The sequence below is a fragment of the Artemia franciscana genome, chromosome 10, assembly GCF_032884065.1.
Source record: "Artemia franciscana chromosome 10, ASM3288406v1, whole genome shotgun sequence".
Lineage (NCBI taxonomy): Eukaryota > Metazoa > Arthropoda > Branchiopoda > Anostraca > Artemiidae > Artemia > Artemia franciscana.
The window spans coordinates 41021868-41047395 of NC_088872.1; the positions used below are offsets into that span (position 1 = coordinate 41021868).

Below are 25528 nucleotides of genomic sequence, written 5' to 3' on the forward strand. Positions count from 1 at the left end.
TCAAACGTAATTTTCAAACAATTTGAGCTCCTGATTCTCGTAGCGTCTCGAGCATCCTGGCAAGCTTTGAGAGGCACGAAATCAAGATCTTGTGCAACGCCTTTCATTATACCAAATAACTTTTTATCCACCATTTTCGCTTCGCAATCGCGAAAACTATGCACAGATTTGCAAAGGTCAGTAACAGCACCGTTATCTATCTACAAAATCAATTTATCACCAGAGGCGCTCACAGTATCAGTGCACTCGTGACCAGAAATACAGTCAGTTCTTTCCTTCCGTTCAGATGCATTATAGATATCACGCGGTACATTCGTGATAGTAACAGTGGCTTTGCTTATATCATTGCCAGTGGCACTGCTCTGGGAGGCTGGGGAAATTCAGACCCTAAGTTGACATTTTCTCATTTACTTGCGAAAGAGTCTGTTGAATTCTGTTAAGCTTAGAAGCTATCCTGGAGTAAGCAACTGCTGGAATACAGGGAATTTCGGTTGGGGAACGGATAATAAAGACAAGCATGTCCTCGGAAGCACTCTGATTTTGAAGAAGTTCTAGCATGTCTTTCAAATGATTAAGAGCTGCGTTTGAACCCGTGCGCCTTAAATAGGGCTCCTTTTTGAATATTGTACTGCAGAAAGTTCAGAACCGGGGCAGACACCATTTACAAGGGAGACACCATTTACATGTTCACCTCCACGAATGTCCGTGGAAGAGCATATCCTAAGAAGAATATTTTCCAAAACACCCTTCAAAAAAATTAAATTTATGAGCCATAATTCGATCGTTTTTGGCAATATTGAGTCCTGATCAAAGTAATTTAATTACTTATTATATATCAACACCCCTGTAATTGAGCCCCTGTCACTGTCCACGTCCCACTCAGGTATTGCTGCAACTCTTTTTAGGAGAAAAATGTGGACAGCTCTTCTAAGAGAAGGACTTTTCATTAACCATTACACAGTGTAAAGTTTGGCTTTAAATATTAAACGTAAGAATTTCAGTGATGCGCAGTATTGAAACTTAAAACAAACAGAAAATAGTCTATATGTGAGAAGGCTTGGCCCTCTCCCTCGACTCCCCACTCTTTATGCTAGAGTTTGACTCTTTCCTCCCGTTGCTTTGAGAACTAGTTCAAAAACAAGGGCAATCGGAATAAAACAGAAAGTATTTCTTATATAGTACTTCAAGAACGGAAGAATTTATTGACCCTCGTTTCCTCCAAACAATAAAATTTTCTATTCAAAAGTTTTAAGAGACAATCGCTAAATAAAATAATTTAAAATATCCATTAACTACATTTGTTACACTCGTACAAGCTTTCAGTAAACCCCTATAGAAATAACAGGAAAGCGCTATACATACTGAGGAGATGCTAAACTAAGCTGAAAGAATTACTGCCGTGAAAATGCATTTCACTCATTCCTGTTCACTATCTGCGGGGTTGTGTTCCCTGTCAAAATTGCAACTTTGCAAAAAGCCTACAACAGTAAATTACATAAAAAGTACAAGATATTGTCAGATCCGTTGGTTTCAAATTTATCTACTCACCTAGACTGGCTTACACTAAATTTTAGAAGCAAGTATCTTGTTCTTATTGGGCAAGTATCCAAACTTGCCTAAAAGTCGGAAATTTTTGGGTTATCCCACATTATTGATGTATTTTCAGTGTATTTTTCAATCTAAAAAAATGCATTGCAAAGCTTGGATATGTAAGTAAAACTAAATTTCTGCTATCAAATAGTGGCAGATTTGATGTCTGAAGTTGAGACATTAAACCCTAAGACTGAAGAAAAGTACCATACCAAAGACTTATACAGGAAACTCAAATCTTAAATGACATATATTAAGGACAATGTGGAAAGAAGCATTCTTTTGCGATAGCCAATGGATCCCCCTCGATTTCGACGTAAATACTAGTGTTTCAAATCATGTCAAAGTTTTGTACTGTTTTTTGTTTTGTTTTTTCATATCGATTTTCTATCTTCGTGTTCAAATTGGAACAAATAACAGTCCTCTACCTTGTTCTTGTGTACCATCATTAGAAATCGAAACTTTTCAATTTTAAAGCTCAGCATAACTGAAAAATGTCAGAAGAATGAGAAGAAATCAGGAAAGTGATTAGAATTGAGAGACAAATATGATGGAAAGCCTTACCTTTCTTTGGTGTTTGTGATATTCATTCATGCATTGGAAGTTATTTTTGTATTTTATTCGAAATTAAAAAAAAATTATGTAAAATACTCTCTAATTACCAATTTTGTTATTGAATATTGGCTAAACTTAAAGTCAATCCGAGCAAAAAACTGATAAGAAATATCCAAATTTATATATTGATTATTGAATATCAAAAGTAACAATATCGATATAGCGATATATCGTTCTGTCAAAATATCGCCCGACAATATCACAGATGTGTATTTATTTGTTTTTTATATATTTTTTATCCCACGAGTGATTCCCAGATTTTTTTTCGAGGAGGATTTTCCTAGGGAGGTGATTTCCCAGGGGTATTGAAATAATGGTCCTAGAAGATCGGGAGACGGTGCATTCGAACGCAAATTAGAAATTCTAGTGCCCTTTTTGAGCGACAAAAAAGATTGGAGGGCAACTGGCCCCACTCCCACAACTATTTATTTCCCAAAGCTATCTGATAAAAATTTTGAGATAGCCATTTTGTTCAGTATAGTTGAAAGGTCAAATAACTATATTTTAGGGGTAAAATGACCCCCACAGTCCATAGGGAGAGACCTATAAATTATAATATTTGCCTAATCTTTACGCATAGTGTTTTTTATTGGGAAGTACACAAACATTTTCTGTGGGGAAGGATTTTATTGCTTGGGGTGGATTTCCATTCGGAGAATCTTCCATGGGGAGGGGAATTACCAAGGGGCGGAAATTCCAAGGAAAATGTTTCACTGGGGGGATTTGACAGACTTCCTTTACAAAATTATTGTTATTTGTCTTGCATTATGTTTGCCTACTGAACTTTGCATGTAAAGATGTTCCAGGGGAATTATCCGGGGGCTATTTTCCCCCTGTTTTGTTTCCTAAAAAATTTCTTCGGAAGGGGAGATTTCCGGAGTGATCGAGAAATCAATTAGAGATTAAAGTCTTTTTCAAATGAGAGTATGCAAAGGATAATTTCTCCAGGCTGAATTGTCCACAAGAAATTTCATAGGGAGGGGAATTTTCAGCGAGGATGGAGGGAACTCCCTCCAGAACTATCTGGAGGGAACTTGACTGGGAGGTGTACTTTACGTCAGATGAAATTTTGACGGAGGAGTTTCCCGTGAGGAGGGATATATTTCATGAAAGTTGAGCCAAATATACCTGCAATATTTAAAAAACAAACAAAAATTAAATACAATAAACAAGCATTTTTAACTGAGAGAAAGGAGCAACATTAAATTTCAAAACAAACAGAAATTATTCCCTGTATGAATGGTTCCCCCCTCCTCAATACCTTAAATAGCGACGAAGACCGCACTACCTTTCCACAACAAACAAACACAATTTAGAAACAATAGGAAAAATTTTTCAAGACTGTGGAATTCAATTCAGTGAATATTTCGACTCTATGTCCAAGGGTCGTCTTCAGCATATATATATATATATATATATATATATATATATATATATATATATATATATATATATATATATATATTATATATATATATAGTGAAAAATTTTTCAATATATATATATATATATATATATATATATATATATATATATATATATATATATATATATATATATATATATTTATATATATATAAACTTTAAAGCTGATTTTTTTTTAACTTAACACCCTTAGTATCCTTATTCCAACGAAGTTCAACCAGGACTGATAAATAAAATGATATAAAATCATAAATTCATTCAAACGAAATAATTTAAATTAATTAAATATGAGCTTTCGGAGCTAATCTTTCTTTTTTGGTAGCTAGCCTTAAGGGCCATTTCGTAACGGGTTCAATACTATTGTAAATTGGTTTAGTAAAAATATTTTGTCAGATCATTTTTAATTAAATTTGATTATATGGAATTTAGTGAATATTCCCCTAAGTCCCTATTTAAATAAATATTATTATTTATTTTGAGACTAACTTCGATTGATTCCCAAACCACTTGTTTTATATCTAAATCATTACTAATGAGAAAAGATTTTTCAAAGAGAATTGTGTGGTTGGGATTATTAAATATATGGCAAAGTAAAGCAGAATCAAAGGAGATATTAGAAATATTAGAAATTAATGCTTTGTCTATGTCTTGTTTGTTCTGGTGTAGCCGTTTTTATAGAATCTGATAAGTTCTGTCAACATAGAAATTGTCACAATTGCATGGTATGTGATAAGCCCCTCTTTGGCAAGTAACTGGGGTTTAATATTTACCGGAGTTTAAGAAATTTGTGATTTTAAAATTATTATTGAAAACTACATACCGAATATTGATTTTCTTGGGATGAACTGAAGATAGATTATATTTGAAGGCTTAAAACTTCACAATCAATTCCTGTCACCGAAACTTCGATTAAGTGAAGGGAATACTTTGCTTATGTATTTTTAGTAAACCGTAGGATTTTGGACAGAAACTACCACGGGGGAAAAAATGTATTGCATAGTTGTGGGGCGATTTTATCACCCCACTAGATATAAATTTTTAGCTACTTTAATTTATTTACAATAGTATTAGCAAACTGATCAGTAGGATCATGCGTTATCGTTTTATATCTAGTTATGTCATGAAAAAATTTGTTGTATGAGTCTGCCGTTTCCATTGCAACAAGTGAATTGCTTTTGTCTGCTTTGGTTATTATAATAAACGAGTTATTTTAGAGGTTAGATAATATTTTCATGTCTTGTAAATTTTTTGGTATGAAAGTGGTTAGAAACTTAACCTTCTTTTGGCTGTTATAAAGGATATGTAGGAGACTGTGTCTGCCACGGGAATTTGTTTCTGTAGAAAACATAATTTTGGACCTTTTTCTAGGGTTTCGATTTTCTGAGGTTCAAACGTTCTATAAGAGAGGATAATAATAGCCGGTCCAGGTTTGAATCTTGGAGAATAAATACGGTTTCTCATGGGAAGATTCATCTCTTAATTTTTCTAATTTCTTATAAAATCGTTCCTTTGACAAGCAAAATCATGGCTAAACAAATTCCTTTGTAATCTAACAACTTGAGAAAAATCAACAGTGGACAGAATTTCAAACAAAAAATATTCAAAAATTTTTTGTTTGTGAAGAATTTATAGGTCTTTTTTGTATTTTGTCCTTAATTTATATATATATATATATATATATATATATATATATATATATATATATATATATATATATATATATATATATATATATATATATATATATATATTTACATGAAAATGCGAACATATGTATATGTACATGTATATGAACATATGTATGTGTATGTATATATATATATATATATATATATATATATATATATATATATATATATATATATATATATATATATATATATATATATATATATATATATATATCATGAAAAGAGAAATCACCAATGCTACAGCACAAACACAAAAAAAAAAAAAAAAAAAAAAAAAAAAAAAAAAAAAAAAAAAAGAGACAGAAGGAGAAAAGGAAGACTGTTTTCCTAAATTAGTGATTAATATAGACCAGCACTTGAATGAGGCCTTAACCCTACTCATCCATACAATCACATAGGTCAAACAGCATAGCCACACACAATCAATCATAAAGAATAATCCATGGACAGGCAGTCATGTCGTCAATAAGTATAAGTCGTCATTTACCGAGCAATAGAAAAAATAATATAGACAAATAATTCAGAGGCAACACCCAACATAAGGGCTCATCAGGAGAATACACTGGCCTATATAGGGTTTCGCCACTCTAAATTCTCTACCCAGCACAGTGTTGTGGCTACCACAAAATATCCATGGCATCCCCGCGTCAGGTATCACCCCCAAAATACATGCCTATGAAAAAAAACAGCAAATGTAAAACAACCAAGTAAAAATAAAATAGAATAACTAAATACAAGCTTTCAAAGCTAATCTTGCTTCTTTGGCATCAAACCTTAACGGCCTTTTTGTAACGGTTTCAATTCTACTGTATATTGGTTGAGTAAAATATTTTGGTAGATCAGGGCTATTCCCCAATGTCCCTATTTAAATAAATAGTATTTATTTGAAGACTAATTTTGATAGACTCCTGACACAACTGTTTCATCCCCGAATCATTACTAATGAGAGAAGATTTTTCATAAAGTACTGTGTGGCTGGGATTATTGAATATATGGCAAGTTAAAGCAGAATCAAAGGAGTTGTTAGAACTATTAAAAATCAAAGCTTTGTCTATGTCTTTTTTATGCTGGTGTAGCCGTTTTTCTAGATTCTAATGAGTTCTGCCTACAAAGTAATTGCCACTGTCGCATGACATTTCATAAATAGCTGTTTTTTTTTTTTATTATTCTGATGAGGTCTGCCAGCATAGTAATTTCCAGATTCGCAAGGTGTTTCAACCTCTCAAGGTGTTTGTAACCTCTCCTTGGCGAGCAATTGGGGTTTTATCTTTACCTGAGTTTAAAGAAATTCGTGATTTTAAGATTATTAGTGAAAACTACATAGAGATCATTTTATGCGCAAACAGTTTTTAATTTTGTTGTGATCTTTAGGATGTAGGGAAGATAGATTATATTTGAGGGCTTATCAGGAGCCTCACATTGTGAAATATCTTTGATTTTTTGGGAATTAAACAAAAAAACAAGTTTTTTTTAAATGAAAGTAAGCAGCGAGATTAAAACTTAAAACGAACAGAAATTACTCCGTGTATGAAAGGGGCTTTTCCTCCTAAACGCCCCGCTCTTTACGCTAAAGTTTCTCTTAGCTCTTAACTCTACATTTTAAAACAGTAAAAAACTTTAGCGTAATGAGCGGGGCGTTGAGGAGGAAAAGCCCCTTTGATATACGTTGTAATTTCTGTTCGTTTTAAATTTTAATCTCGCTCCTTACTTTCATTTAAAAAACTTGTTTTTTTGTTTAATTTCTGGACGTTTTTCAATCAATGCATATTTTGATCTGGGCTCTCCACACGTAAATAATTAGAACGAAATTTGCACATGGTTTCTTTGGGGGCTAAATGGCTTTTTCATAGTTTTAATCGGGAGATTTTGAGAAAAAAGGAGCGAGGGAGGAGGCCTAGTTGCCCTCCAATTTTTTATTACTTAAAAAGGCAACTATAACTTTTAGTTTTTTACGAATCTTTTCATAGGTAAAAAATATACGTAACTTACGAATTAACTTACGTAGCGAACTTCTATATTCGTATGTTTTTATTGCGTATATGAGGGGGCTCACAAATAGTGAAATTACTAAAAATAAATAGCTGAAATTACTAAAAATACTTTAGCGTACAGAGCGAGGTATTACGAGGAGGTAAGCCCCTCATATGCGTAATAATTTTTGTTCGTCTTAAGTTTTAATGCTGCTCCTCACTTTCAGTAGAAAAAACTTTTCATATTTATTTTTCATTATTTTTTTTAAATAATGCTAAAAATCCTGCGCCCCCTCCATTGAAAGTCTCTTCCCCCATGAGAAGTTCCTCTATGGAAAGATCCTCCCACGTAACCCCCCCCCCAAAACCAAAAAATCCCCCTGAAAACGTCTTTACACTTCCCAGTAACCATTACTATATGTAAAAACAGGTCAAAGTTTGTAACTTGCAGCCCCTCCCACAGGGACTGCGGGGGGTAAGTCGTCCTTAAAGACATAGTTATTAGGTTTTTCGACTATGGTGAATAAAATGTCTATCTCAGAATTTTGATCCGGAGACTTTAGGGAAAAAATGAGCGTGGGAGGGGTTCTATGTACCCTCCAATTTTTTTGGTCACTTAAAAAGGGCACTAGAACTTTTAATTGCCGTTAGAATTAGCCTTTACACGATATTCTAGGACTACCGAGTCGATACGATCACCCCTGGAGAAAAAAAAAACAAAAAAAAAACAAAAAAAAACAAATAAACACGCATCCGTGATTTGTCTTCTGGCAAAAAATGCGAAATTCAACATTTTTGTAGATAGGGGCTTGAAACTTCTATAATAGAGTTCTCTAAAACGCTGAATCTGATGGTGTGCTTTTCGTTAAGATCGTATGACTTTTAGGGGGAGTTTCCCACTATTTTCTAAAATGAGGCAAATTTTCTCAGGCTTGTACCTTTTGATGGGTACGACTAATCTTGATGAAACTTATATATTTAAAATCAGCATTAAAGTGCGATTCTTTTGATGTAACTATTGGTATCACAATTTCATTTTCTAGAGTTTCGGTTACTATTGAGGCGGGTCGCTCCTTACTACAGTTCGTTACCACGAACTGTTTCATATATTTTTAGTCTACAATTAATTGTATTATTAACAAAGGATAAGGATAAAGATCCCCAAGAGCCATTGCTGGCGCATAGGGCGTCGAATCGACGTTTCAGTTGCTGGGTCTTTTACAGGAACAAGTAGCAAGCTTGTCGCCCAACCTTGCTGCGGCGGGGATCGAACCCTGGGCCCCGTATTGCCAAGCAGAGCTCCAAGCCACTGTGCTACAACAGGTTATTATTAACAAAAGGAATGGCGTATTCATTACCAAAACGAACATCTCTAATAAAATTTATTTCTGCATTTATATACGAATCGGAGCAAAAGTTCAGGGCACAATGAGAGAAGTTACAACTGCTCTTAAACCTTGTGCGAGTTATATGAATTTAAATGAATGTATTTATTGTTTTGCGTTGGTTTTCTATAGATAGTAAAATCCAGTTTATCAGTATTTTGAACAATTAACACATCTAAAAACGGTAGTTTATTTTCAATTTCAAGGGTAAACTGAAAATTTCCATCATAAGTATTAAGATGACTTAAGAAACCCCAAAGTTCAATTTCTCCATAATTACAAAGTGAAATAACTTCATCCATGTAGCGAACCGAGTCATTAAAACTTTACAATCAATTTCTGTTGCTGAAACTTCAATTCAGGGATAATTTTCTTCTATTTTGTTTTTTAATAATTACTCGGAAATAGCTACATATACATTTGTATACGTGGAAACAATACCAAAGTTACTAACTATTATGTTTTCTGAAATACTTGTGCTATTAAGTTTCTTACCTAAATCTGCTGAATTACCAATTTAGGTATTTTGAGAATACAGCAAATGTTTGAAAGCTGTTCAAAGCCTTTTTCGTGGAAGCGAGGGCTTTAGTATATGCTAAGATAGGTCTTAATGGAATACCTTGTTTATTTATTTTAGGTAAAACGTAGAATTTTTGACAGAAACTACAACTGGGGAAAAATCTATTGTATAGTTGTGGTGTGATTTACCATTCTGTTTTAGCTGCTCTAATTCATTTATAAGATTACTATTAAACTCATAATTAGGATCATGAGTTGTCGTTTTATACGTAGTTTTGTCTTTTAAAAGTGAAAAGATTTCATTGTCATAGTCTGTCGTATCCATGAAAACAAGCAAATTGCTTTTGTCTACTTTGGTTATTATAGTAGACGGATTTTCTCTGGAATTAGATATAATTTTTATGTCTTGCAAATTTTTTGGTGTGAACCTAACCTTTTCAGAGGGTTATAAAGGGTATTTATGAGATAAGACCTAACTTCATCAGGGTTAGAAACATGTGGCTAGTGTTTATGCAAAGCAGACTCTAGACTGGAAACTATATCTGCCACGAGAACTTGTTTCAGTACAAAGGAGAATTTTGGACCTTTTTCTAGTGTTCCGATTTCCTGGGGCTCAAATGTTCTAGAAGAAAGGTTAAAAGAAGCGGGTCCAGGAGTGAATCTTGGAGAATAAATACGGTTTCTCATCGAAGATTTATCTCTCAACCTTTCTATCAAACAGTTCGCGGTAACGAACTGTAGTAAGGAGCTACCCGCTCAATAGTAGCCGAAACTCTAAAAAACAGAATTTTGATACTAATAGTTAAATCAAAAGAATCAAATTTTAATGCTGATTTTAAATATTTAAGTTTCATCAAATTTAGTCATACCCTTCAGAAGTTAGGAGCCTGAGAAAATTTGCCTTATTTCAGAAAATAGGAGGAAACACCCTCTAAAAGTCATAGAATCTTGACGACAATCACACCATCAAATTTAGCGTATCAAAGGACCCTACTGTAAAATTTTCAAGCTCCTATATACAAAAATGTCCAATTGTGTATTTTTTGCTAGAAGACATCACGGATGCGTGTTAATTTGTTTTTTAACGTTTTTTCCCCCAGGGGTAATCGTATCGACACAGTGATACTAGAATGTCACGAGAAAGCTCATTCTAACGTAAATTAAAAGTTCTAGTGCCCTTTTTAAATTACCAAAAAAATTCGAATCAAAATTTTGAGACAACCATTCTGTTCAGCTTAGTCGAAAACCTAACAACTATGTCTTTGGGGATGACTTAATCCCCCACAGTCCGCGGGGGAGGGGCAACAAGTTAAAAACTCTGACCATTGTTCAAATATAATAATGGTTAAATTATATATAGTAATGGTCGCGTTTTGGTGGGGTGGGTCGGTGAGAGGGGGTTACGTGGGAAGATCTTTCCATGGAGGAATTTATCGTGAGGGAAGAGAATTTCCATGAAGGGTAGCTAGGGTTTTCTACGATTATTTAAAAAAACAATGAGCAAATAAATAATTTTCTATACCTGGAAGTAATGAGAAGCATTAAAACTTGAAACGAACATAAAATATTACATATATAAGGGGGTTCGTCTCCTCTACAATACCTTGCTTTTTACGCTTAAAGTCCTTTTACTGTATATACATTCGTATTTGAATTGGTATATGATGAAATAAATTTTTAGTTTTTTTCCTTTTTTCTTTTGGTTTTTACCTTTTTTAGTTTTTTTTTTATTCTTAGTTTTTAGTTTTCTTTTTCTCCTTTATTTTTCTGTTTTTTTCCTTTTTTTAGTTTTTTTTTTTTTACAGCTTTTAGTTTTTTTTATTTTTTTTATTTTTTTATTATTTTTTAGTTTTTTTTATTTTTAGTTTTTTGTAGTATTTTTCTTTTTTAGTTTTTAGTTTTTTACCCTTTTTAGTTTTTTTTTAGTTTTTTAGCTGTTTTAGTTTTTTTAATATTTTCTTTTTAGTTTTTTTTGTAGTTTTTACCTTTTTTAGTTTTTTTTCTTCTTTTATATTAATGCTAAAGCCAAGGTTCGAGCCTGGAACCTCTCGGACCTAGAGCCTGGAACATAACACTTTACCAACTCAGCTACTTCGGCTTGAATACATTCGTTTTTGAATTGGTATATGATGAAATAATTCAGACGTCATATGCGGACAGACAGACAGACACACAAAGAATAAATGCAAATATTAATGTTTTCAGAGATAGTCTTTTTTGGCTCCTTACTTTCGGTTAAAAAACTTTTTTTTTATTTAATTCATCCGACAATACCATGCTTCGCAAGCTTTGACACCTTACCATTTAGAAATTGTTTTACTTAGATTTACTTACCTATTATTAAACTGTTCTAAATATTTTTAATGATAACTTAAAACAGGAGACCTAAAGCAGAAGTCACATGATTTTTTGCAGCTTTAACAAGAAGTAGGATTTAAACTTAAATCGTATAAAGATTACCCAAGTTAAAGTATACGCCGTCTCACAGCAAAATTTTCTTATGTCTTGTAATAAATCTCACCCCCTTATTAAATAAAGACAAATAGTTGGTTTTCGTCTTTCAGGAGAAGAAAAAGGAATAAGGAGAAAGACGACTGAATACTTCTGTGGGAGGGTAGGGCAGAGAGCATTCCAGCCAACCCCACCAGAAATTTCGAGTTTCCAACGGCCACCCTCTTAACTTATTAAAAATTTTCTGTAAAATATCTACTTTTTTTGTTTTCTTAACCTTCATATCAAAGTGAGCTTATCAAAATTTTCTGACATTATTTTACTATAGAACCTTAATTGGTTTTCACACAATTTATTTTCTGACCATAAAATTATGTAAAAAAAAAGAACATATGCCAAAAACATATCCAAGAGGCGAGGAGATTAATTTCTGGCTAAACAGACCCTCATCCTGCAGGAACTTATAACTAAAATATAATAATCTATTCCTCTGAAAACGTATGTTTTCATTTCCCTTGTTTAATCAAAACACTGGGTTTTATTTGTATTTCCTCTTCTTTCTGTATGGTTTGTAAGCTGAATTTCAAGTAAGTTTGCTTTAAGATCTTGTTGTGTTTTTTTTTTCCTCGGAAGCTGTCGCTCTGACAATTGGTCTACACTTTATAAGGTTTTGCTTATTATGTAATTTTCTCTCATTTATATTCCCTGGTTTGCTCTGATTTTCTCAAGAGTTTAGTGAGGAGTAGGAAAAAGTAAATGAGACGAAGAGTGGATTTATGATTTTAAAAAATGTATTCGAAAAAGTTAATCTTGGAGCCGGAAAGTTTCAGATATGTAGGAGACGAGAGTAACAGATCTTTTCTTTCCAGATTGGTATCCGGCCAGATATGAATCAAGTTGGCCGCTGGCTGATGGAAGGTTGGGTTCTAGCGGCTGGGTGATTTTAAAAGGCACGCCCTATTATTGAACTTGCATTAGAAACTAAAAATTTTGACCTGAAAAAAAAATACAGCAAGGGTCTGAAGTTGATAAAAATGTGAAATAATCTTTTCTAATTAATTTCAAGCTAATCCCATTCAGTAGTTACAAATCCGTAAATTTTATAGAAACTTAGTAATGTTTTTACTAGCTATATATTTCAGATTGACTTTAATTCTGAAAGGCTGTTTGCCACTTAAAATTTGTGAACCAAATCTATACCCGACTTTGATTTGCTAAAGATTTTTTAAAGGAATTTTATTTTTTCTACTGGTGCTTTAGAATACTCTTAAATTCTAGAATGTCTTTAGAATACGCTAAAATTTTCATGAGAGGATATTTCTGTTTTTAAAGAGCAAAACCGACTCGAAAATGGCTATTTTTGTTGTTTTTTTTTCTTCCTTGAACTTCTTATGAAACATTTTGTACGCTTCAATTGTTTTTTACAGCAAAAAAATAAATACTGAACTATAATGGTCCTGCAGTTTATCAACAAGTGCTTTAAGACTATATTAACAAAATTCTGCTGTTACATCTTGTACTTCCACTTGCAATCGTACTGAAAAGGGTATCATTGGAAGACGGTTAGAACCTTGAAAAATTTGTCAGGAGTGTAACCACCATTCAATTCCTCTAATAAAAGCCATAATACATAGGTTTTGCTTACTCCTCCCCCTCCCCCTCGTATTTTTAGGATCAGTTGACTTTTAAATAGTAGTGTATATTTAGAGTTGCAAAATCGACAAATTTCGGCTTAAACATGGAGTAATAATAGAAATCTATTTATCTCAGTTGCGGATCGTTAGCCACAGTTTGAATACCAGCTGATTGAGGCGAAGTAAATGAATCAAGTTGATTTTAAAATTAGATTGATATTCAAAAACTCTGTTTCGAATCTGTTCTGCAAAAATGTTATTTAATTAATTTATTCTGAAAATTCAATTTGTGTATTTTTTGTAGAACTATTGGTTCGATGTTATCACTCATGGGGAAAACAACAAAAGAAAAAAAAAATAAATAAACACGTATCCGTCATCTTTCTTTCTGGTATAAATAAAAAAATCCACACTTTTGCAGATGGAAGATTATAACTTTTACAATGGGTTCTCAGATACGTTTAATCTGATAGTATGATTTTCATTAAAATTCCTTGACTTTTAGGGGGATGTTTCTCCTTTTTTCGAAAAGCATATAAATTTTCTCCGGCTCGTAATTTTTGATGGGTAATGCTAAACTTAATGTTACTTTTTTATTTGGGATCAACATAACAAGCTGATTCTTTTGATATACCTATTAATTTTAAGACTCGTAAATTCTGGTTTCGACTATTATTGAGCTGTGTCGCTCCTTACTTACAATTCGTTATCACTAACTGTTTCCTTAATTTTAAGGTTTTCTATTGTTTTTAAACTTTGGTAAGATTTTATTACTCTTTGTATCTAAATTTTTTTTTATTCGTTGTTTTGCTATATTTATTTGTCGATTTATTACTTCTTCGTCATAAGTATTGACTACTTTTCAGCTGTTTGTTTTATCCTATAGTTTGTTTTTTTGCTGTTCAGGGGATACCTTTTTGTTATAAGCCAAATGTTACAAGTAGGCATATTCTTCCGCTTTATTTCACTTACTTTAAGTTCTAGAATTTCTTCCTTTATTGGCGTTCTGTGTTATGTCATTTTTGTCATCTCAGCTTTAGACCTGATATTCAACTTTAAAAACTTATCCTTTTTTCTATTTTTTTTTTTTCCTTCATTTGAAATTTCAGATAAATTTATTTCTTAAAAGCCACGCCTAACTCAAAACTGCTAGAAAATTCTAACAAAGGATGACTCAACTTGAATAGGCGTAGTTGGTTGTTTCAATAAAATACTCATTAAAAAAATAATGATTCTTTTCTATGCCGTCTATGCTTAGCTAGGACTGCTGTTATGAACTAATTATTGGAACTTGAGTCAAAAGCGCAAGCGTTTCTATAATGTCATATTTAAATTACTTTTCTCTTAACATACATGTTTATTTGCATAAGTTGCTGCAAAAAGCTGTAAAACCAAATATGAAGTGTAGCTGGCTCAGAAAACTAAAAAAAATTATTTCGAGGTTACAGGTTCAAGACTGATATTTCCTTTTTTCTGAGTATATTCATTTATATTTGTTTTTTTTTCATATATGGAGAAACTATCATACTAATTACTTTTGTGGGCAGGTGGATAAAACTTTTTGATGTAAAGGGAGTGGGTATGTTTTCTCTTGTAAATGAGCATTTATAGAATTATAGATTTTGCAAAACCATCCTAACTTGTATCACAGCTGGGGGAGTGAGCGGAAACTTTCAGGGACAGTTTTTTTGGGGGTAGAGGGGGAAGATAACTTGAAATTTTATGGGGGGGATACTTCTTCTGCGAAACTATTTTTTTCACACCTGTCGTATTACAGGCTTCACTATTAGTTGCTTTATAATTGTAGCTATAAAACAGGGTACGAAAGCGTTAGAAACTTCCTACTTAAGATTGGCTACTCTGTGTAAATTTCAGTATATTTCACTTTATTTCAACTGGAATCGAGGTTCTTACGTGCCCTTTTTTCAAATTTTTCAAATGTTTCAAATTAATTTCACTCGAGAGTAACTGTCAAATTACTGTTTATACAGTTTAATCTTATATGAATAATTAGCTACCATGAAGCGTTATATCCTGAAAATGCTAGGTTTTGATGGTTTTTAACTGATTTCCAATTTCAAAAATTTCTTGAAACTGGTTTTTGGCCAAATGAAGTTTTAATGGCTCCTGTACCATATAAATTGTAAGTAACCTATATCTACCTATCAAACAGTTCGTGGTAACGAACTGTAGTAAGGAGCGACCCGGCTCAATAGTAACCAAAACTTTAAAAAAAAGAATTTTGATATCAATAGCTACATCAAAAGAATTGCATTTTAATGCTGATTTTAAATATATAAGTTTAATACAGTTTAGTCTTACCCTTGAAAAGTTACGAGCCTGAGAAAATTTGCCTTATTTTATAAAATAGGAGAAAACAACCACTAAATGTCACAGAATCTTAGTGAAAATCAAACCATCAGATTTAGCGTATCAGTGAACCCTATTGTAGAAGTTTCAAGCTCCTATCTACAAAAATGTGGAATTTTGTATTTTTTGCCAGAAGGCAGATCATGGATTCGTGTTTATTTGTTTGTTTTTGTTGTTTTTTTTTTCTCCAGGGGTGATCATATCGACCCAGTGGCTCTAGGATCTTGCGAGATTGCTCATTCTAACGGAAATGAAAAATTCTAGTGCCCTCTTTAAGTGACCAAAAAATTGGAGGGCACCTAGGCCCCCTCCCACGCTAATTATTTTCCCGAAGTCACCAAATCAAAATTTTTAGAGATAGCCATTTTATTCATCGTAGTCAAAAAACTTTATAACTATGTCTTTGGGGATGACTTACTCTCCCACAGTCTCCGTGGGAGGGGCCACAAGTTACAAACTTTGACCAGTGCTTACATATTGTAATGGTTATTTGGAAGTGTACAGACATTTCCGGGGGGATTTTTAGGTTGTGGGGGGTGATAAGAGCGGATTATGTTGGGGTAACTTTCCTTGGAGGAATTTGTCATGGGGGAAGAAAATTTTCATGAAGGGAGCGCAGGATTTTCTAGCATCATTTAAAAAAAAACAATGAAAAAATAAATACGAAAAAAATTTTCAACTGAAAGTAAGGAGAAGCATTAAAACTTAAAACGAACAGAAATTATTATGCATATGATGGGCTCACCTCCTCCTAATACCTCGCTCTTTACGCTAAAGTATTTTTAGTAATTTCAACTATCTATTCTACGGCTTTTGTGATTCAGGGGTCATTCTTAATGAATTGGGACAAAATTTAAGCTTTAGTATAAAGAGCAAGGTACTGACGAGAGGGTGAACCCCTTCATATACGTAATAAAAACATGAGAGTACAGAAGTTCGTTACGCAAACTAATTTGAAAGTTACGTATATCTTTTACTAATAAAACCATTCTAAGTTCTAGTTCTCTTTTTAAGTAACCAAAAATCGGAGGGCAACTAGGCCTCCTCCTTCGCTCCTTTCTTCTCAAAATCATTCGATCAAAACTATGAGAAAGTAATTTAGCCAAAAAAAATAAATATGCAAATTTCGTTTTAATTATTCATCTGCGGAGAGCCAAAATCAAAACATGCATTGATTCAAAAACGTTCAGAAATTAAATTAAAAAAACAAGTTTTTTAACGGAAAGTAAGGAGCGACATTAAAACATAAAACGAACGCAGATTACTTCGTATATAAAAGGAGCTGCTTCCTCATCAACGCCCCGCTCTTTACGCTAAAGTATCTTACTGTTTTAAACTGTTTTAAAAAGTAGAGTTAAGAGAAAGAGTCAAACTTTAGCGTAAAGAGAGGGGCGTTGATTGAGGAAGCAGCCCCTTTTATATACGAAGTAATTTGTCTTCGTTTTAAGTTTTAATGTCGCTCCTTATTTTCCGTTAAAAAAACTTTTTTTTTTATTTATTTGGTACAACAATCGACATTTATATAATGCGCACCAAGAAGAACCATTTCCCTCTTTTTGTAAGGGTTTTCCGCTCATTTGCAAAAATATATAAATTTTCATACAATTTTTAATTTTGATACTTAACTTTATAAGAAAAACGTAATATATTTGGAATAAGCGAAAAATAAGTTTTTTAATCCATAAAATGTTTTGAAGCTTATTTTTTTGGAGTCTTGCTTACTATGAACAAGGTCCCTCTTTACTTTCTGTCCATTACCTTGAATCGTTTTATGCTCATGTTACTCCCAGCGACTCATCTTTGAGCGGCCTTTGTTTGGATGACGGTACTATTCCTTCATTTCTTGTCAATGGTTTTAGGAGTAACCAATACAGATGTTTTTATGGGAAAGACCTTCATTAAACTTACAGTTTTGTTTCTAGAAGCCTTAGGTTTACAGGAAAGATAGGCTGTAGTTCCAGCAACCGCTCTAATTATGCTTGGTAAGTTATTGTCAAAATCTTCATCACTGTTGGCAACTGTAACCGACTGCAATTTGTTTAAATGACTGGTATGCAACTCTTTGGATTCCACTAATTTAGCTGAAGATTCTGAAAAAAAATTAGAATTATTTCACTACAATGGGAATTTCAACTGCAAGTATTGAGTAATTCTTCTTGAATTGCAACAACACCGAACTGCAAGTGTTGCGTAAAGGGGTTCGTAGGGCCCTTGGGGTTCGTTGTTCCTTGGGGTTCGTAGGCCTAACTTAACTTTTAGTTTCCTTATAATCACGATTGTACTCAGACCATGAGCAGCAAAAGATTACAATAGATACTTTTCTTGACTTGACTACAACCAAGACTATATTATTTCTGACTATAGTTCCGGGAATTACCGATTCTTGAAATTTCATTTTTTGTGTGCAAGGCAGTTGTGACATTGCCAGGTACTTAAATTGTCAGGATTGTTAGTCTCTGAGATATTTAAATGGAACCCTTTTTTGATATTAGAGAAAGGGCCCTCAAACTGAGGCATACTTTGACTGTAAGACCACCTTTATCAAAAACACTAAAATCCATAAGTGAAAACTTCATCATCCTAAAGAGACTACGTCCTGAATTTACTAGGTTACCAATCAGACTAGTTGTTGGTGTTACTACGGAGGATAGAAAGCCTTAAGTTGACTACAGCTCAACTACAGTCAGTTAAAGTCGAAAGTCCGAAAGCCTTCTTCCAGAGCCTTCCTAACTAAGACAAAATATAGCTTTATATGAACTATTTTTCAAGATGAAGTAATCTGAATAGCAGGTTTATATCCAAATTCATTAGCTGAATAGCGTGAAAAAAATCTTAGGGCTAGTACGTCTTAAAAACATTTATGAGTTTTTTTTTTTAAATTGGCAGGATCAATTCATGAAAAGAAGAAAAAATACTAGGAGTCATCCATTCTTAAGTTTTCCCATAGAATCACACGTTTAATTCAACTTTAAACTCTTTTTTATGGAATTTTGACTTATGTTTATCCAATACCTTAGCTGCTGTTAAATAACTGTTTATGAAAGCCATTTTTGCAGACAAGATACTTCGATAAAACTTCCGCGTAAAGACCAAAGAACATGAAAATCTGAATCTTTTTTTGTATGCTCTTCTAAAAAGTTATAGTTGCTAGTGGATTAGAAAAACTCACCTACGGCTGATTGCGCCAGGATGATTTCACCCGAATAATTGTACCCAAGAACTTGTACCTGGAATGTTTACGAATGATGAATGGGCCTGGATAATTGCACTAGTCACAACCATATCCGGTGTAACTGCAACTAGTGGATTACATCCGGATGAGTGAGAAATGCAAAGGGTATGGTAATGCATTGCACCCTCTAAAAATAGCAGATTTTCCCTCCTAAAATCGTTTAGTGATTTTCTACTACAACAACAATGAACTTTTCTGTGAATGAAGCTGAGATAGCTCCTTGAATAGCAATGACCTTAACCTAAAATGGGTAAGAACCTCGCCCATGTAAACACCCATAAGCTTTCAGTACAACGAAAATGAAATTTTGTATCAAAAACATAGTTCTAGCTCCCTGAAATTGCTTAGTATTACCAACTTTATATTTTTTTTTATATGCAGGAATTCTCAACTTGCCACTTTTTTAAATCTTAGAATTGGATGAAAAATTTTCAAATAATACTAAAGGGGAACGTTGAACTAGTTTTATAGATATTTTTAGTTTGTATATTTAAAGGAAACTAAAGAGCTACTTAAACACTTCAAATGTATATTTTGGTATCTCAAGATTAGATGGACATATTGAAATTCATTTCGCAGAGACTATTGAAGGGTGGAATGTTGAACTAATTTCGTAGATTTTTAGTTTGGATAATCGTAGGAAAGTAGGAAGGAATGCTTAAATCTAAAAAATACATGAATAAGATCTTCGAGAGGTCTCCAAAGCTAGCACATGAGGCAAATCTCATTTATTTTTTATTCAGAATCTCTCCAAAATTGGCCCCCTCCAATGACCGACTCAAGCCAATTTAGCTGACGCAAAAAAGAGCACAAACAAAATGGAGGGAAAATTGTCACTTATCAGTTTTTTACATTAAATATTCTTAGAGCTCTATAACACTTCTTTATGATTTAGCTTTTGGGAGTTCAGACAAAAAACGATTTTTCAAAATTGTGATTTTTAGAAATGAAATACTCTGATTCTATGTACAACCATAAATTATGTAGCTTTTTTAACTTCAAGACCCAGTGATTACAATTCATGTTTTTGGGTTTTTTTTTTAGTTCTTCTTTAAGTAAAGAAAGTCATGGCAACTGCTATCTCTTACCACTCTTTCATTGCATGGTTAGTAGTCATTAGTATTCTTGTAAGGTTGGAGACCAATATTTGCTTAGATTTTTATTCTATACAAAAGAGGATTCCGCACATATTAAAAACATTCATTGAATTCCATTTAGGAAAACCATTGATTTTCCGAAACTGATAATCTATAACTTGAGATAGTCCAATAACAAGTGTCCATAATCATTGAGTTACGTAATTAAGTGTAATAGAACACGATGAGACATGATGAGTCATAAATAAGAATAATTAGTCATGCTTGAGCACATCCCAAATTTTTAAACCCCCTAACACTGAAAACATATAAGTATATCACAAGAAGTACAATTTAGTTGATTATACCAATTGAAGACATTTTTTCTGCTTGTTTAAAAAGATTTGAACGGAATATTAGTGTGAAATATGCTTACTTGTGTTAGGTTTCCATCCTTGAGAATATTTACAGTCACCAATTTAGTAAATAAGAATTAGCATTAACAGTTTCAGGATGTTTGAGATAACATATATGTCCTTCAGAGGGATTGAAGCGCAATCATAAGACATGTTCTGATCTAACATCTTATCACGTTTGACAGTTCAGGTGTTGGTTCCAAAAGATCATCATTTATAGTAACTGCAGCTCCAAATTTTTGTTTTTTGGGCCTCCAAGAGACATCTATATATATAAAAATAAGTTGTTTGTGGGTTGTATGTTGACTGACGTCATTATAAGGATTGAGCATTATGCAGTCATGAAGTTGTTTGTCGACTCACGTCATGTTTGTCGACTGACGAAATTACAGACTGGGACACTGGGACACAAATGACGACCGGGACACCGGGATACAGGGAATATAAATGACGACCGGGACACTCAAAGAGAAATTACAGACTGGGACACCGGGACACAGGAAATATAAATGACGACCGGGACACAGGGACACAACTACAACGGGAACACCGGGGGGTACAGGGGGATATATAAATGACGACCGGGACACAGGGAATGTTCGATTAGCAATCACCATCAACAAAGCTCAAGGGCAATCATTAGAATAATGAAGTATAGATCTGAATACGGAATGTTTTTCCCATGGACAACTGGGACACAAATGACGACCGGGACCCAGGGAATATAAATGACGACCGGAAAACTCAAAGAGAAATTACAGACTGGGACACCGGGACACAAATGACGACCGGGGCACAGGGAATATAAATGACGACTGAGACACAGGGACACAACTACAACGGGGACGCCGGGGGGCACAAGGGGGATATATAAATGACGACGGGGACACAGGAAATATTCGATTAGCAATTACCATCAACAAAGCCCAAGGGCAATCATTAGACAAATGAGGTATAGATCTGAATACGGATTGTTTTTCCCATGGATAATTATATGTTGCATGTTCAAGAGTCGGTAAAACTGACAATCTATTTATATGCACAGACAATAGGACAGCGAAGAATGTTGTATATTCGCAAGTTTTACGTAATATATATATATATATATATATATATATATATATATATATATATATATATATATATATATATATATATATATATATATATATATATATATATATATATATATATATATATATATATATATATATAATATATAATATATATATATATATATATAATATATAATATGTATTTATTTGTGGAAGCTCTGTTACATTTTATAAAATTTCAATTTTTATATAGCAGCAGTTAGAATATTACCCAGGCTGTATAACATGCCATGGATTACAAAGCTAATATATAAAATAAATTACTGGGTTCGTTCTTCAACTTTTGGAATAACTTTTTTGCTGAACGAAATTGATATTGGAAACTGTTTCTAGGCAACATTACATACACTGGATCTCTTGTTCTTAGTTTTAGATAATAATCCTTCATTAGAGGTTAGGGTGTACCTTTATTCTTAATTTCCTTTGATCCAATTTATTTGACAAAAAATAACACTTGATATTTGTTATTTAATGAGAAATATGGATGTAAAAGTAAAAGTGAATTTTAGAAAATATGATCAGTTGTTGCGTTAACACTCCTGACTTCGAGAAGTCTGTACTGGCCCAAGTTTTTTGGTATAAAGAAGTTCAGGTCAAACTTACTGCCACTGTAATAAATTAAATTTAAAAAAAGTTTATTCATCTGAAAGTGAGGAGCAACATCAAAACTTAAAACGAATAGAAATCTGTACGTATATGAGGGGTTATCCCTTCCTCCGTACCTCGCTCTTCGCGCTGAAGGTTTTTATTATTTTCAAAAAGAGCTTCTTATCGTTCTAACTAAACAGCCTTTGTGTTTCAGGAGTTGTTCTTAAGGAATCGGGAAAGAAAGTCAAACTTTAGGGTAAAAAAAAATATTGAAAAGGGGGCTTCCCCCCTCGTATATGTAATAATTTCTCTCTGTTCTACGTCTTGTTGTTGCCTCTTACTTTCGGTTGAAAAGACGTTTTTTTTCTTTTATTTCTGATCGTTTTTTTTAAATGATGGCGGGAATTCTGGTTCCTCCTCTAGGGAAAATTCCCTCACCCCACGGAAAAATCCTCTGTGAAAATTTCTTCCCACGTAGAGTATCCCCCTACCAAGAAACTTCCCCCCCCCCCAGACGATTCCATCCTTGATGAAATTCTCCCTGGAATATTTCCAGCGTATGCTTCCAGTTGAAAATTTTTTCTTAGCACGCTTTCGTTTGAAAAAAAACTTTAATTTCTGATTGTTTTTCAAATCATCCCCCCATGTAAGTTTTTCACGCTAATCCTCGCCCCTAGCAGAAAGTTGCTCCTGTAGGAAATTCCCCTTGGAGAAGTTCTGCCGTGGAAAATCCACTCGTATGAAAGCAGGATGGGGATTGAATTCCTCATTAAAACCTTCAAGAAAATTTCAACCCGGTGAAGATTCCACCTTGGTACTTCCCCTGAACATATTTACATGTTAAATTGCTGTAGCAAAGAGAAAGTGGGACAGATAAAAAGAATTTCGTATAGGAATTTGGGAAATTCCCCCACCGTAAAATTACCCTTGGAAATTCCCTCCCCCTTCCCGCAAAACTTCCTTCCCCACGGAAAAGTCTCCTTGTGAAAAATCCCTCCATTAGAAAATAACCCCCCCCCCCCAAAAAAAAAAACTTCATACTTCCCAATAGCAAATGCTATATGCAAGCAATGAGCAAATTTTATGTCTTATAGACCTTTTACCAAGAGCTTAGGGGATCATGTTATCCCGAAAGACATAGCTACTGGACCTCTCATCTATGCTGAACAAACTGATTGTCTCGACATTTTTGCCAGACATCTTTGGGGAAATATGGGCGTGGGTAGGGTCTAGTTGACCTCCAATCTTTTTCACTACTGAAGAGAGAACTAGAACTTTTAATTTTCGATTGAACGATCCCTCTTGCGATACTTCAGAATTACTGGTTCCATAGGATCACCCATGGGAAAAACAAACAAGCAAACGACCAAAAATAAGCAATTCGAATGAGCCTAAAAAAAGCACACTTTTTCTTTGCCATCATCAAAAACTATTAGCTGGAAGGTTTTCAGTCCCATTTAAAACAACAAAAACTACATTTTTGTGTGGATAGAACTGTTTTCCTTTTTTTCTCTCTATACATTTGTTTCCACTGGTCATTCAAAACATTGTTAGATGGGAACTTCCCTCCTCCAAATGCATGCATAAATGAGAAGCACTCATTATTACGTAGAGTTTCATATATATTGTACAAGCGTTCTTACCCTGGATTGCCAAATGAGAATGTGGGTCACGTCTTACCCTACTGCTGATTCCGAATTTTCAGGACATATCTCCTCCTGTGGTTACTTTGGTGATATGTAACAAGACAAGTCTAATTTGCTGAAAGAATTTTTTGGCGCGACGAATGTAACTAGTAGAAAACTGCGATTGATTTATTTACTGATTTCATTTCGAAAACTTTGAACAGAACAATTTATTGCTTAAAGCAAATGCACATCAATGTGCTGAAGCAAATAGTGCTTCACATCAATGTGCAATCAATAGTGAAGCAAATGCTTCACTATTCTTGAAGCAGTATGAAATAATACTTTTCTCCCAATCTGTTTCTAAAAAATTAAAGTAGCCGCCCCGTCGCAAGTGCTTTTTTGTATCTTTTTTTAGTGGTTATTAATAATTTAGCTGTTATGTTTTTCTTTGTAAATAAAGAAAATTGAACTAACGAAATTGAATTGAATCCAGTTACCCTTATTCTTGAAAATTCTTCCTAAAGTATTAAGGGCAAGAATTAAAGTCTAGTGTAAAGAGCGGAGGATTGAGCCGGTTGTCCTCTATAAAAATCCATATTTTAACTCGCTATATATCTTGGACTAAATTTTGCAAGTTTTTAATAATATTTGTACAAATGGATGGATGGGAAATAATATTCAAATAAATGTATTGAAAATCTCAATAGCTTTGGAGTTCTACTGGGTTGACGGCTTTCTAAACACTCATGTTACAACTGACGGTTATCTTGAGAAAAGGTACTCACAGGATTATTTGAATTGTGAAATTAAGTACAATTAATCAACTTAATTTTGGATAACAGAACAGTTTTATTAATAATTCAAAAGTATCTAAAAAGATTGAGTCCATGGCAATGAAATTTCAATTTTGGGAATCATTCCTCAATAAAAATCAGTTTGAAGTTTTGATACACTTCGTAATTTCCTAATGGAAAACAATCTCAAACTCCCAAAGTAGGTAAAATGTGACATTATATCGCGCTTTCAAGCACTTTTTCAAAGTGCTTGAAAGCAAATGTCATTCAGAAAATAATTCTCAGAATGAAATAACGAAAAGTGCTGGGTTTCAAACCCTTTTGACCAAATATTTTTTGAGCAAGTAACCATATTGACAATCTCAAATAAAGAGGCAATAACTGAGACCTTAATAGATTCTTCTCTGCGTTCCGAGTTCAAGCATGCCCATCTTAAGGTGTTCTGGGCCCGAGCAAGGAAAGCATCGCTGATAAGGCGCGATGATACCCGAAGAGTGTTTATTGCTTTTCCAGAGCTCAGTGCCTACTAAACGTTCATCCTGTGAATATATCAAGAACAAAAACAGAAATGAACTTGATAAGGCTCTAAATCTAAGGCTCAAATATCCAAAAGCATTGCGTCTTCACTCATGATAAATTATTTAAAAATAACAATGTAGCATGTTTTGTTACTTTGAAATTATATTGAAAAATATATCCAAGTTAGACTGTTATCTGCCTTATAACTATAACTTGCGAAATTTTCCTTTGCTTTTAATTTTTGCTGTAAAAAAGATATTAAGTTAGATTTAGTATTGTTTTCTGACGTTGTGAATACACTCAGTTCTCATTTTTGTTGTGTTTTATTTGTGTCTTTAAAGCCTATTTCTTATCCAGATGAGAAGGAGAATAAATAAAGTCTTAAAAGTATTTCACGTGTCTAGCAGTACTACGTGGGAGAGAGTCTTCAACGATGAAAATTTTTTGAGGGATACAGCATTTGGGAAAGGTGAGGAACCACTGCTTTAAACCGTTCCTAAAATATTGCTG

At 33.4% G+C, this 25528-nt stretch overlaps 1 protein-coding gene across 1 annotated transcript in view; it reads right to left on the bottom strand.

Moving 5' to 3' along the window:
- Positions 1–25528, bottom strand: part of LOC136032195 (poly(3-hydroxybutyrate) depolymerase-like) — a 283620-nt gene that overhangs the window by 154133 nt on the left and 103959 nt on the right. The window contains exon 8 of the mRNA XM_065712402.1: positions 17559–17740. Within this exon, the coding sequence (XP_065568474.1) occupies positions 17559–17740 (182 nt within the window). The remainder of the gene's footprint in view (positions 1–17558; positions 17741–25528) is intronic.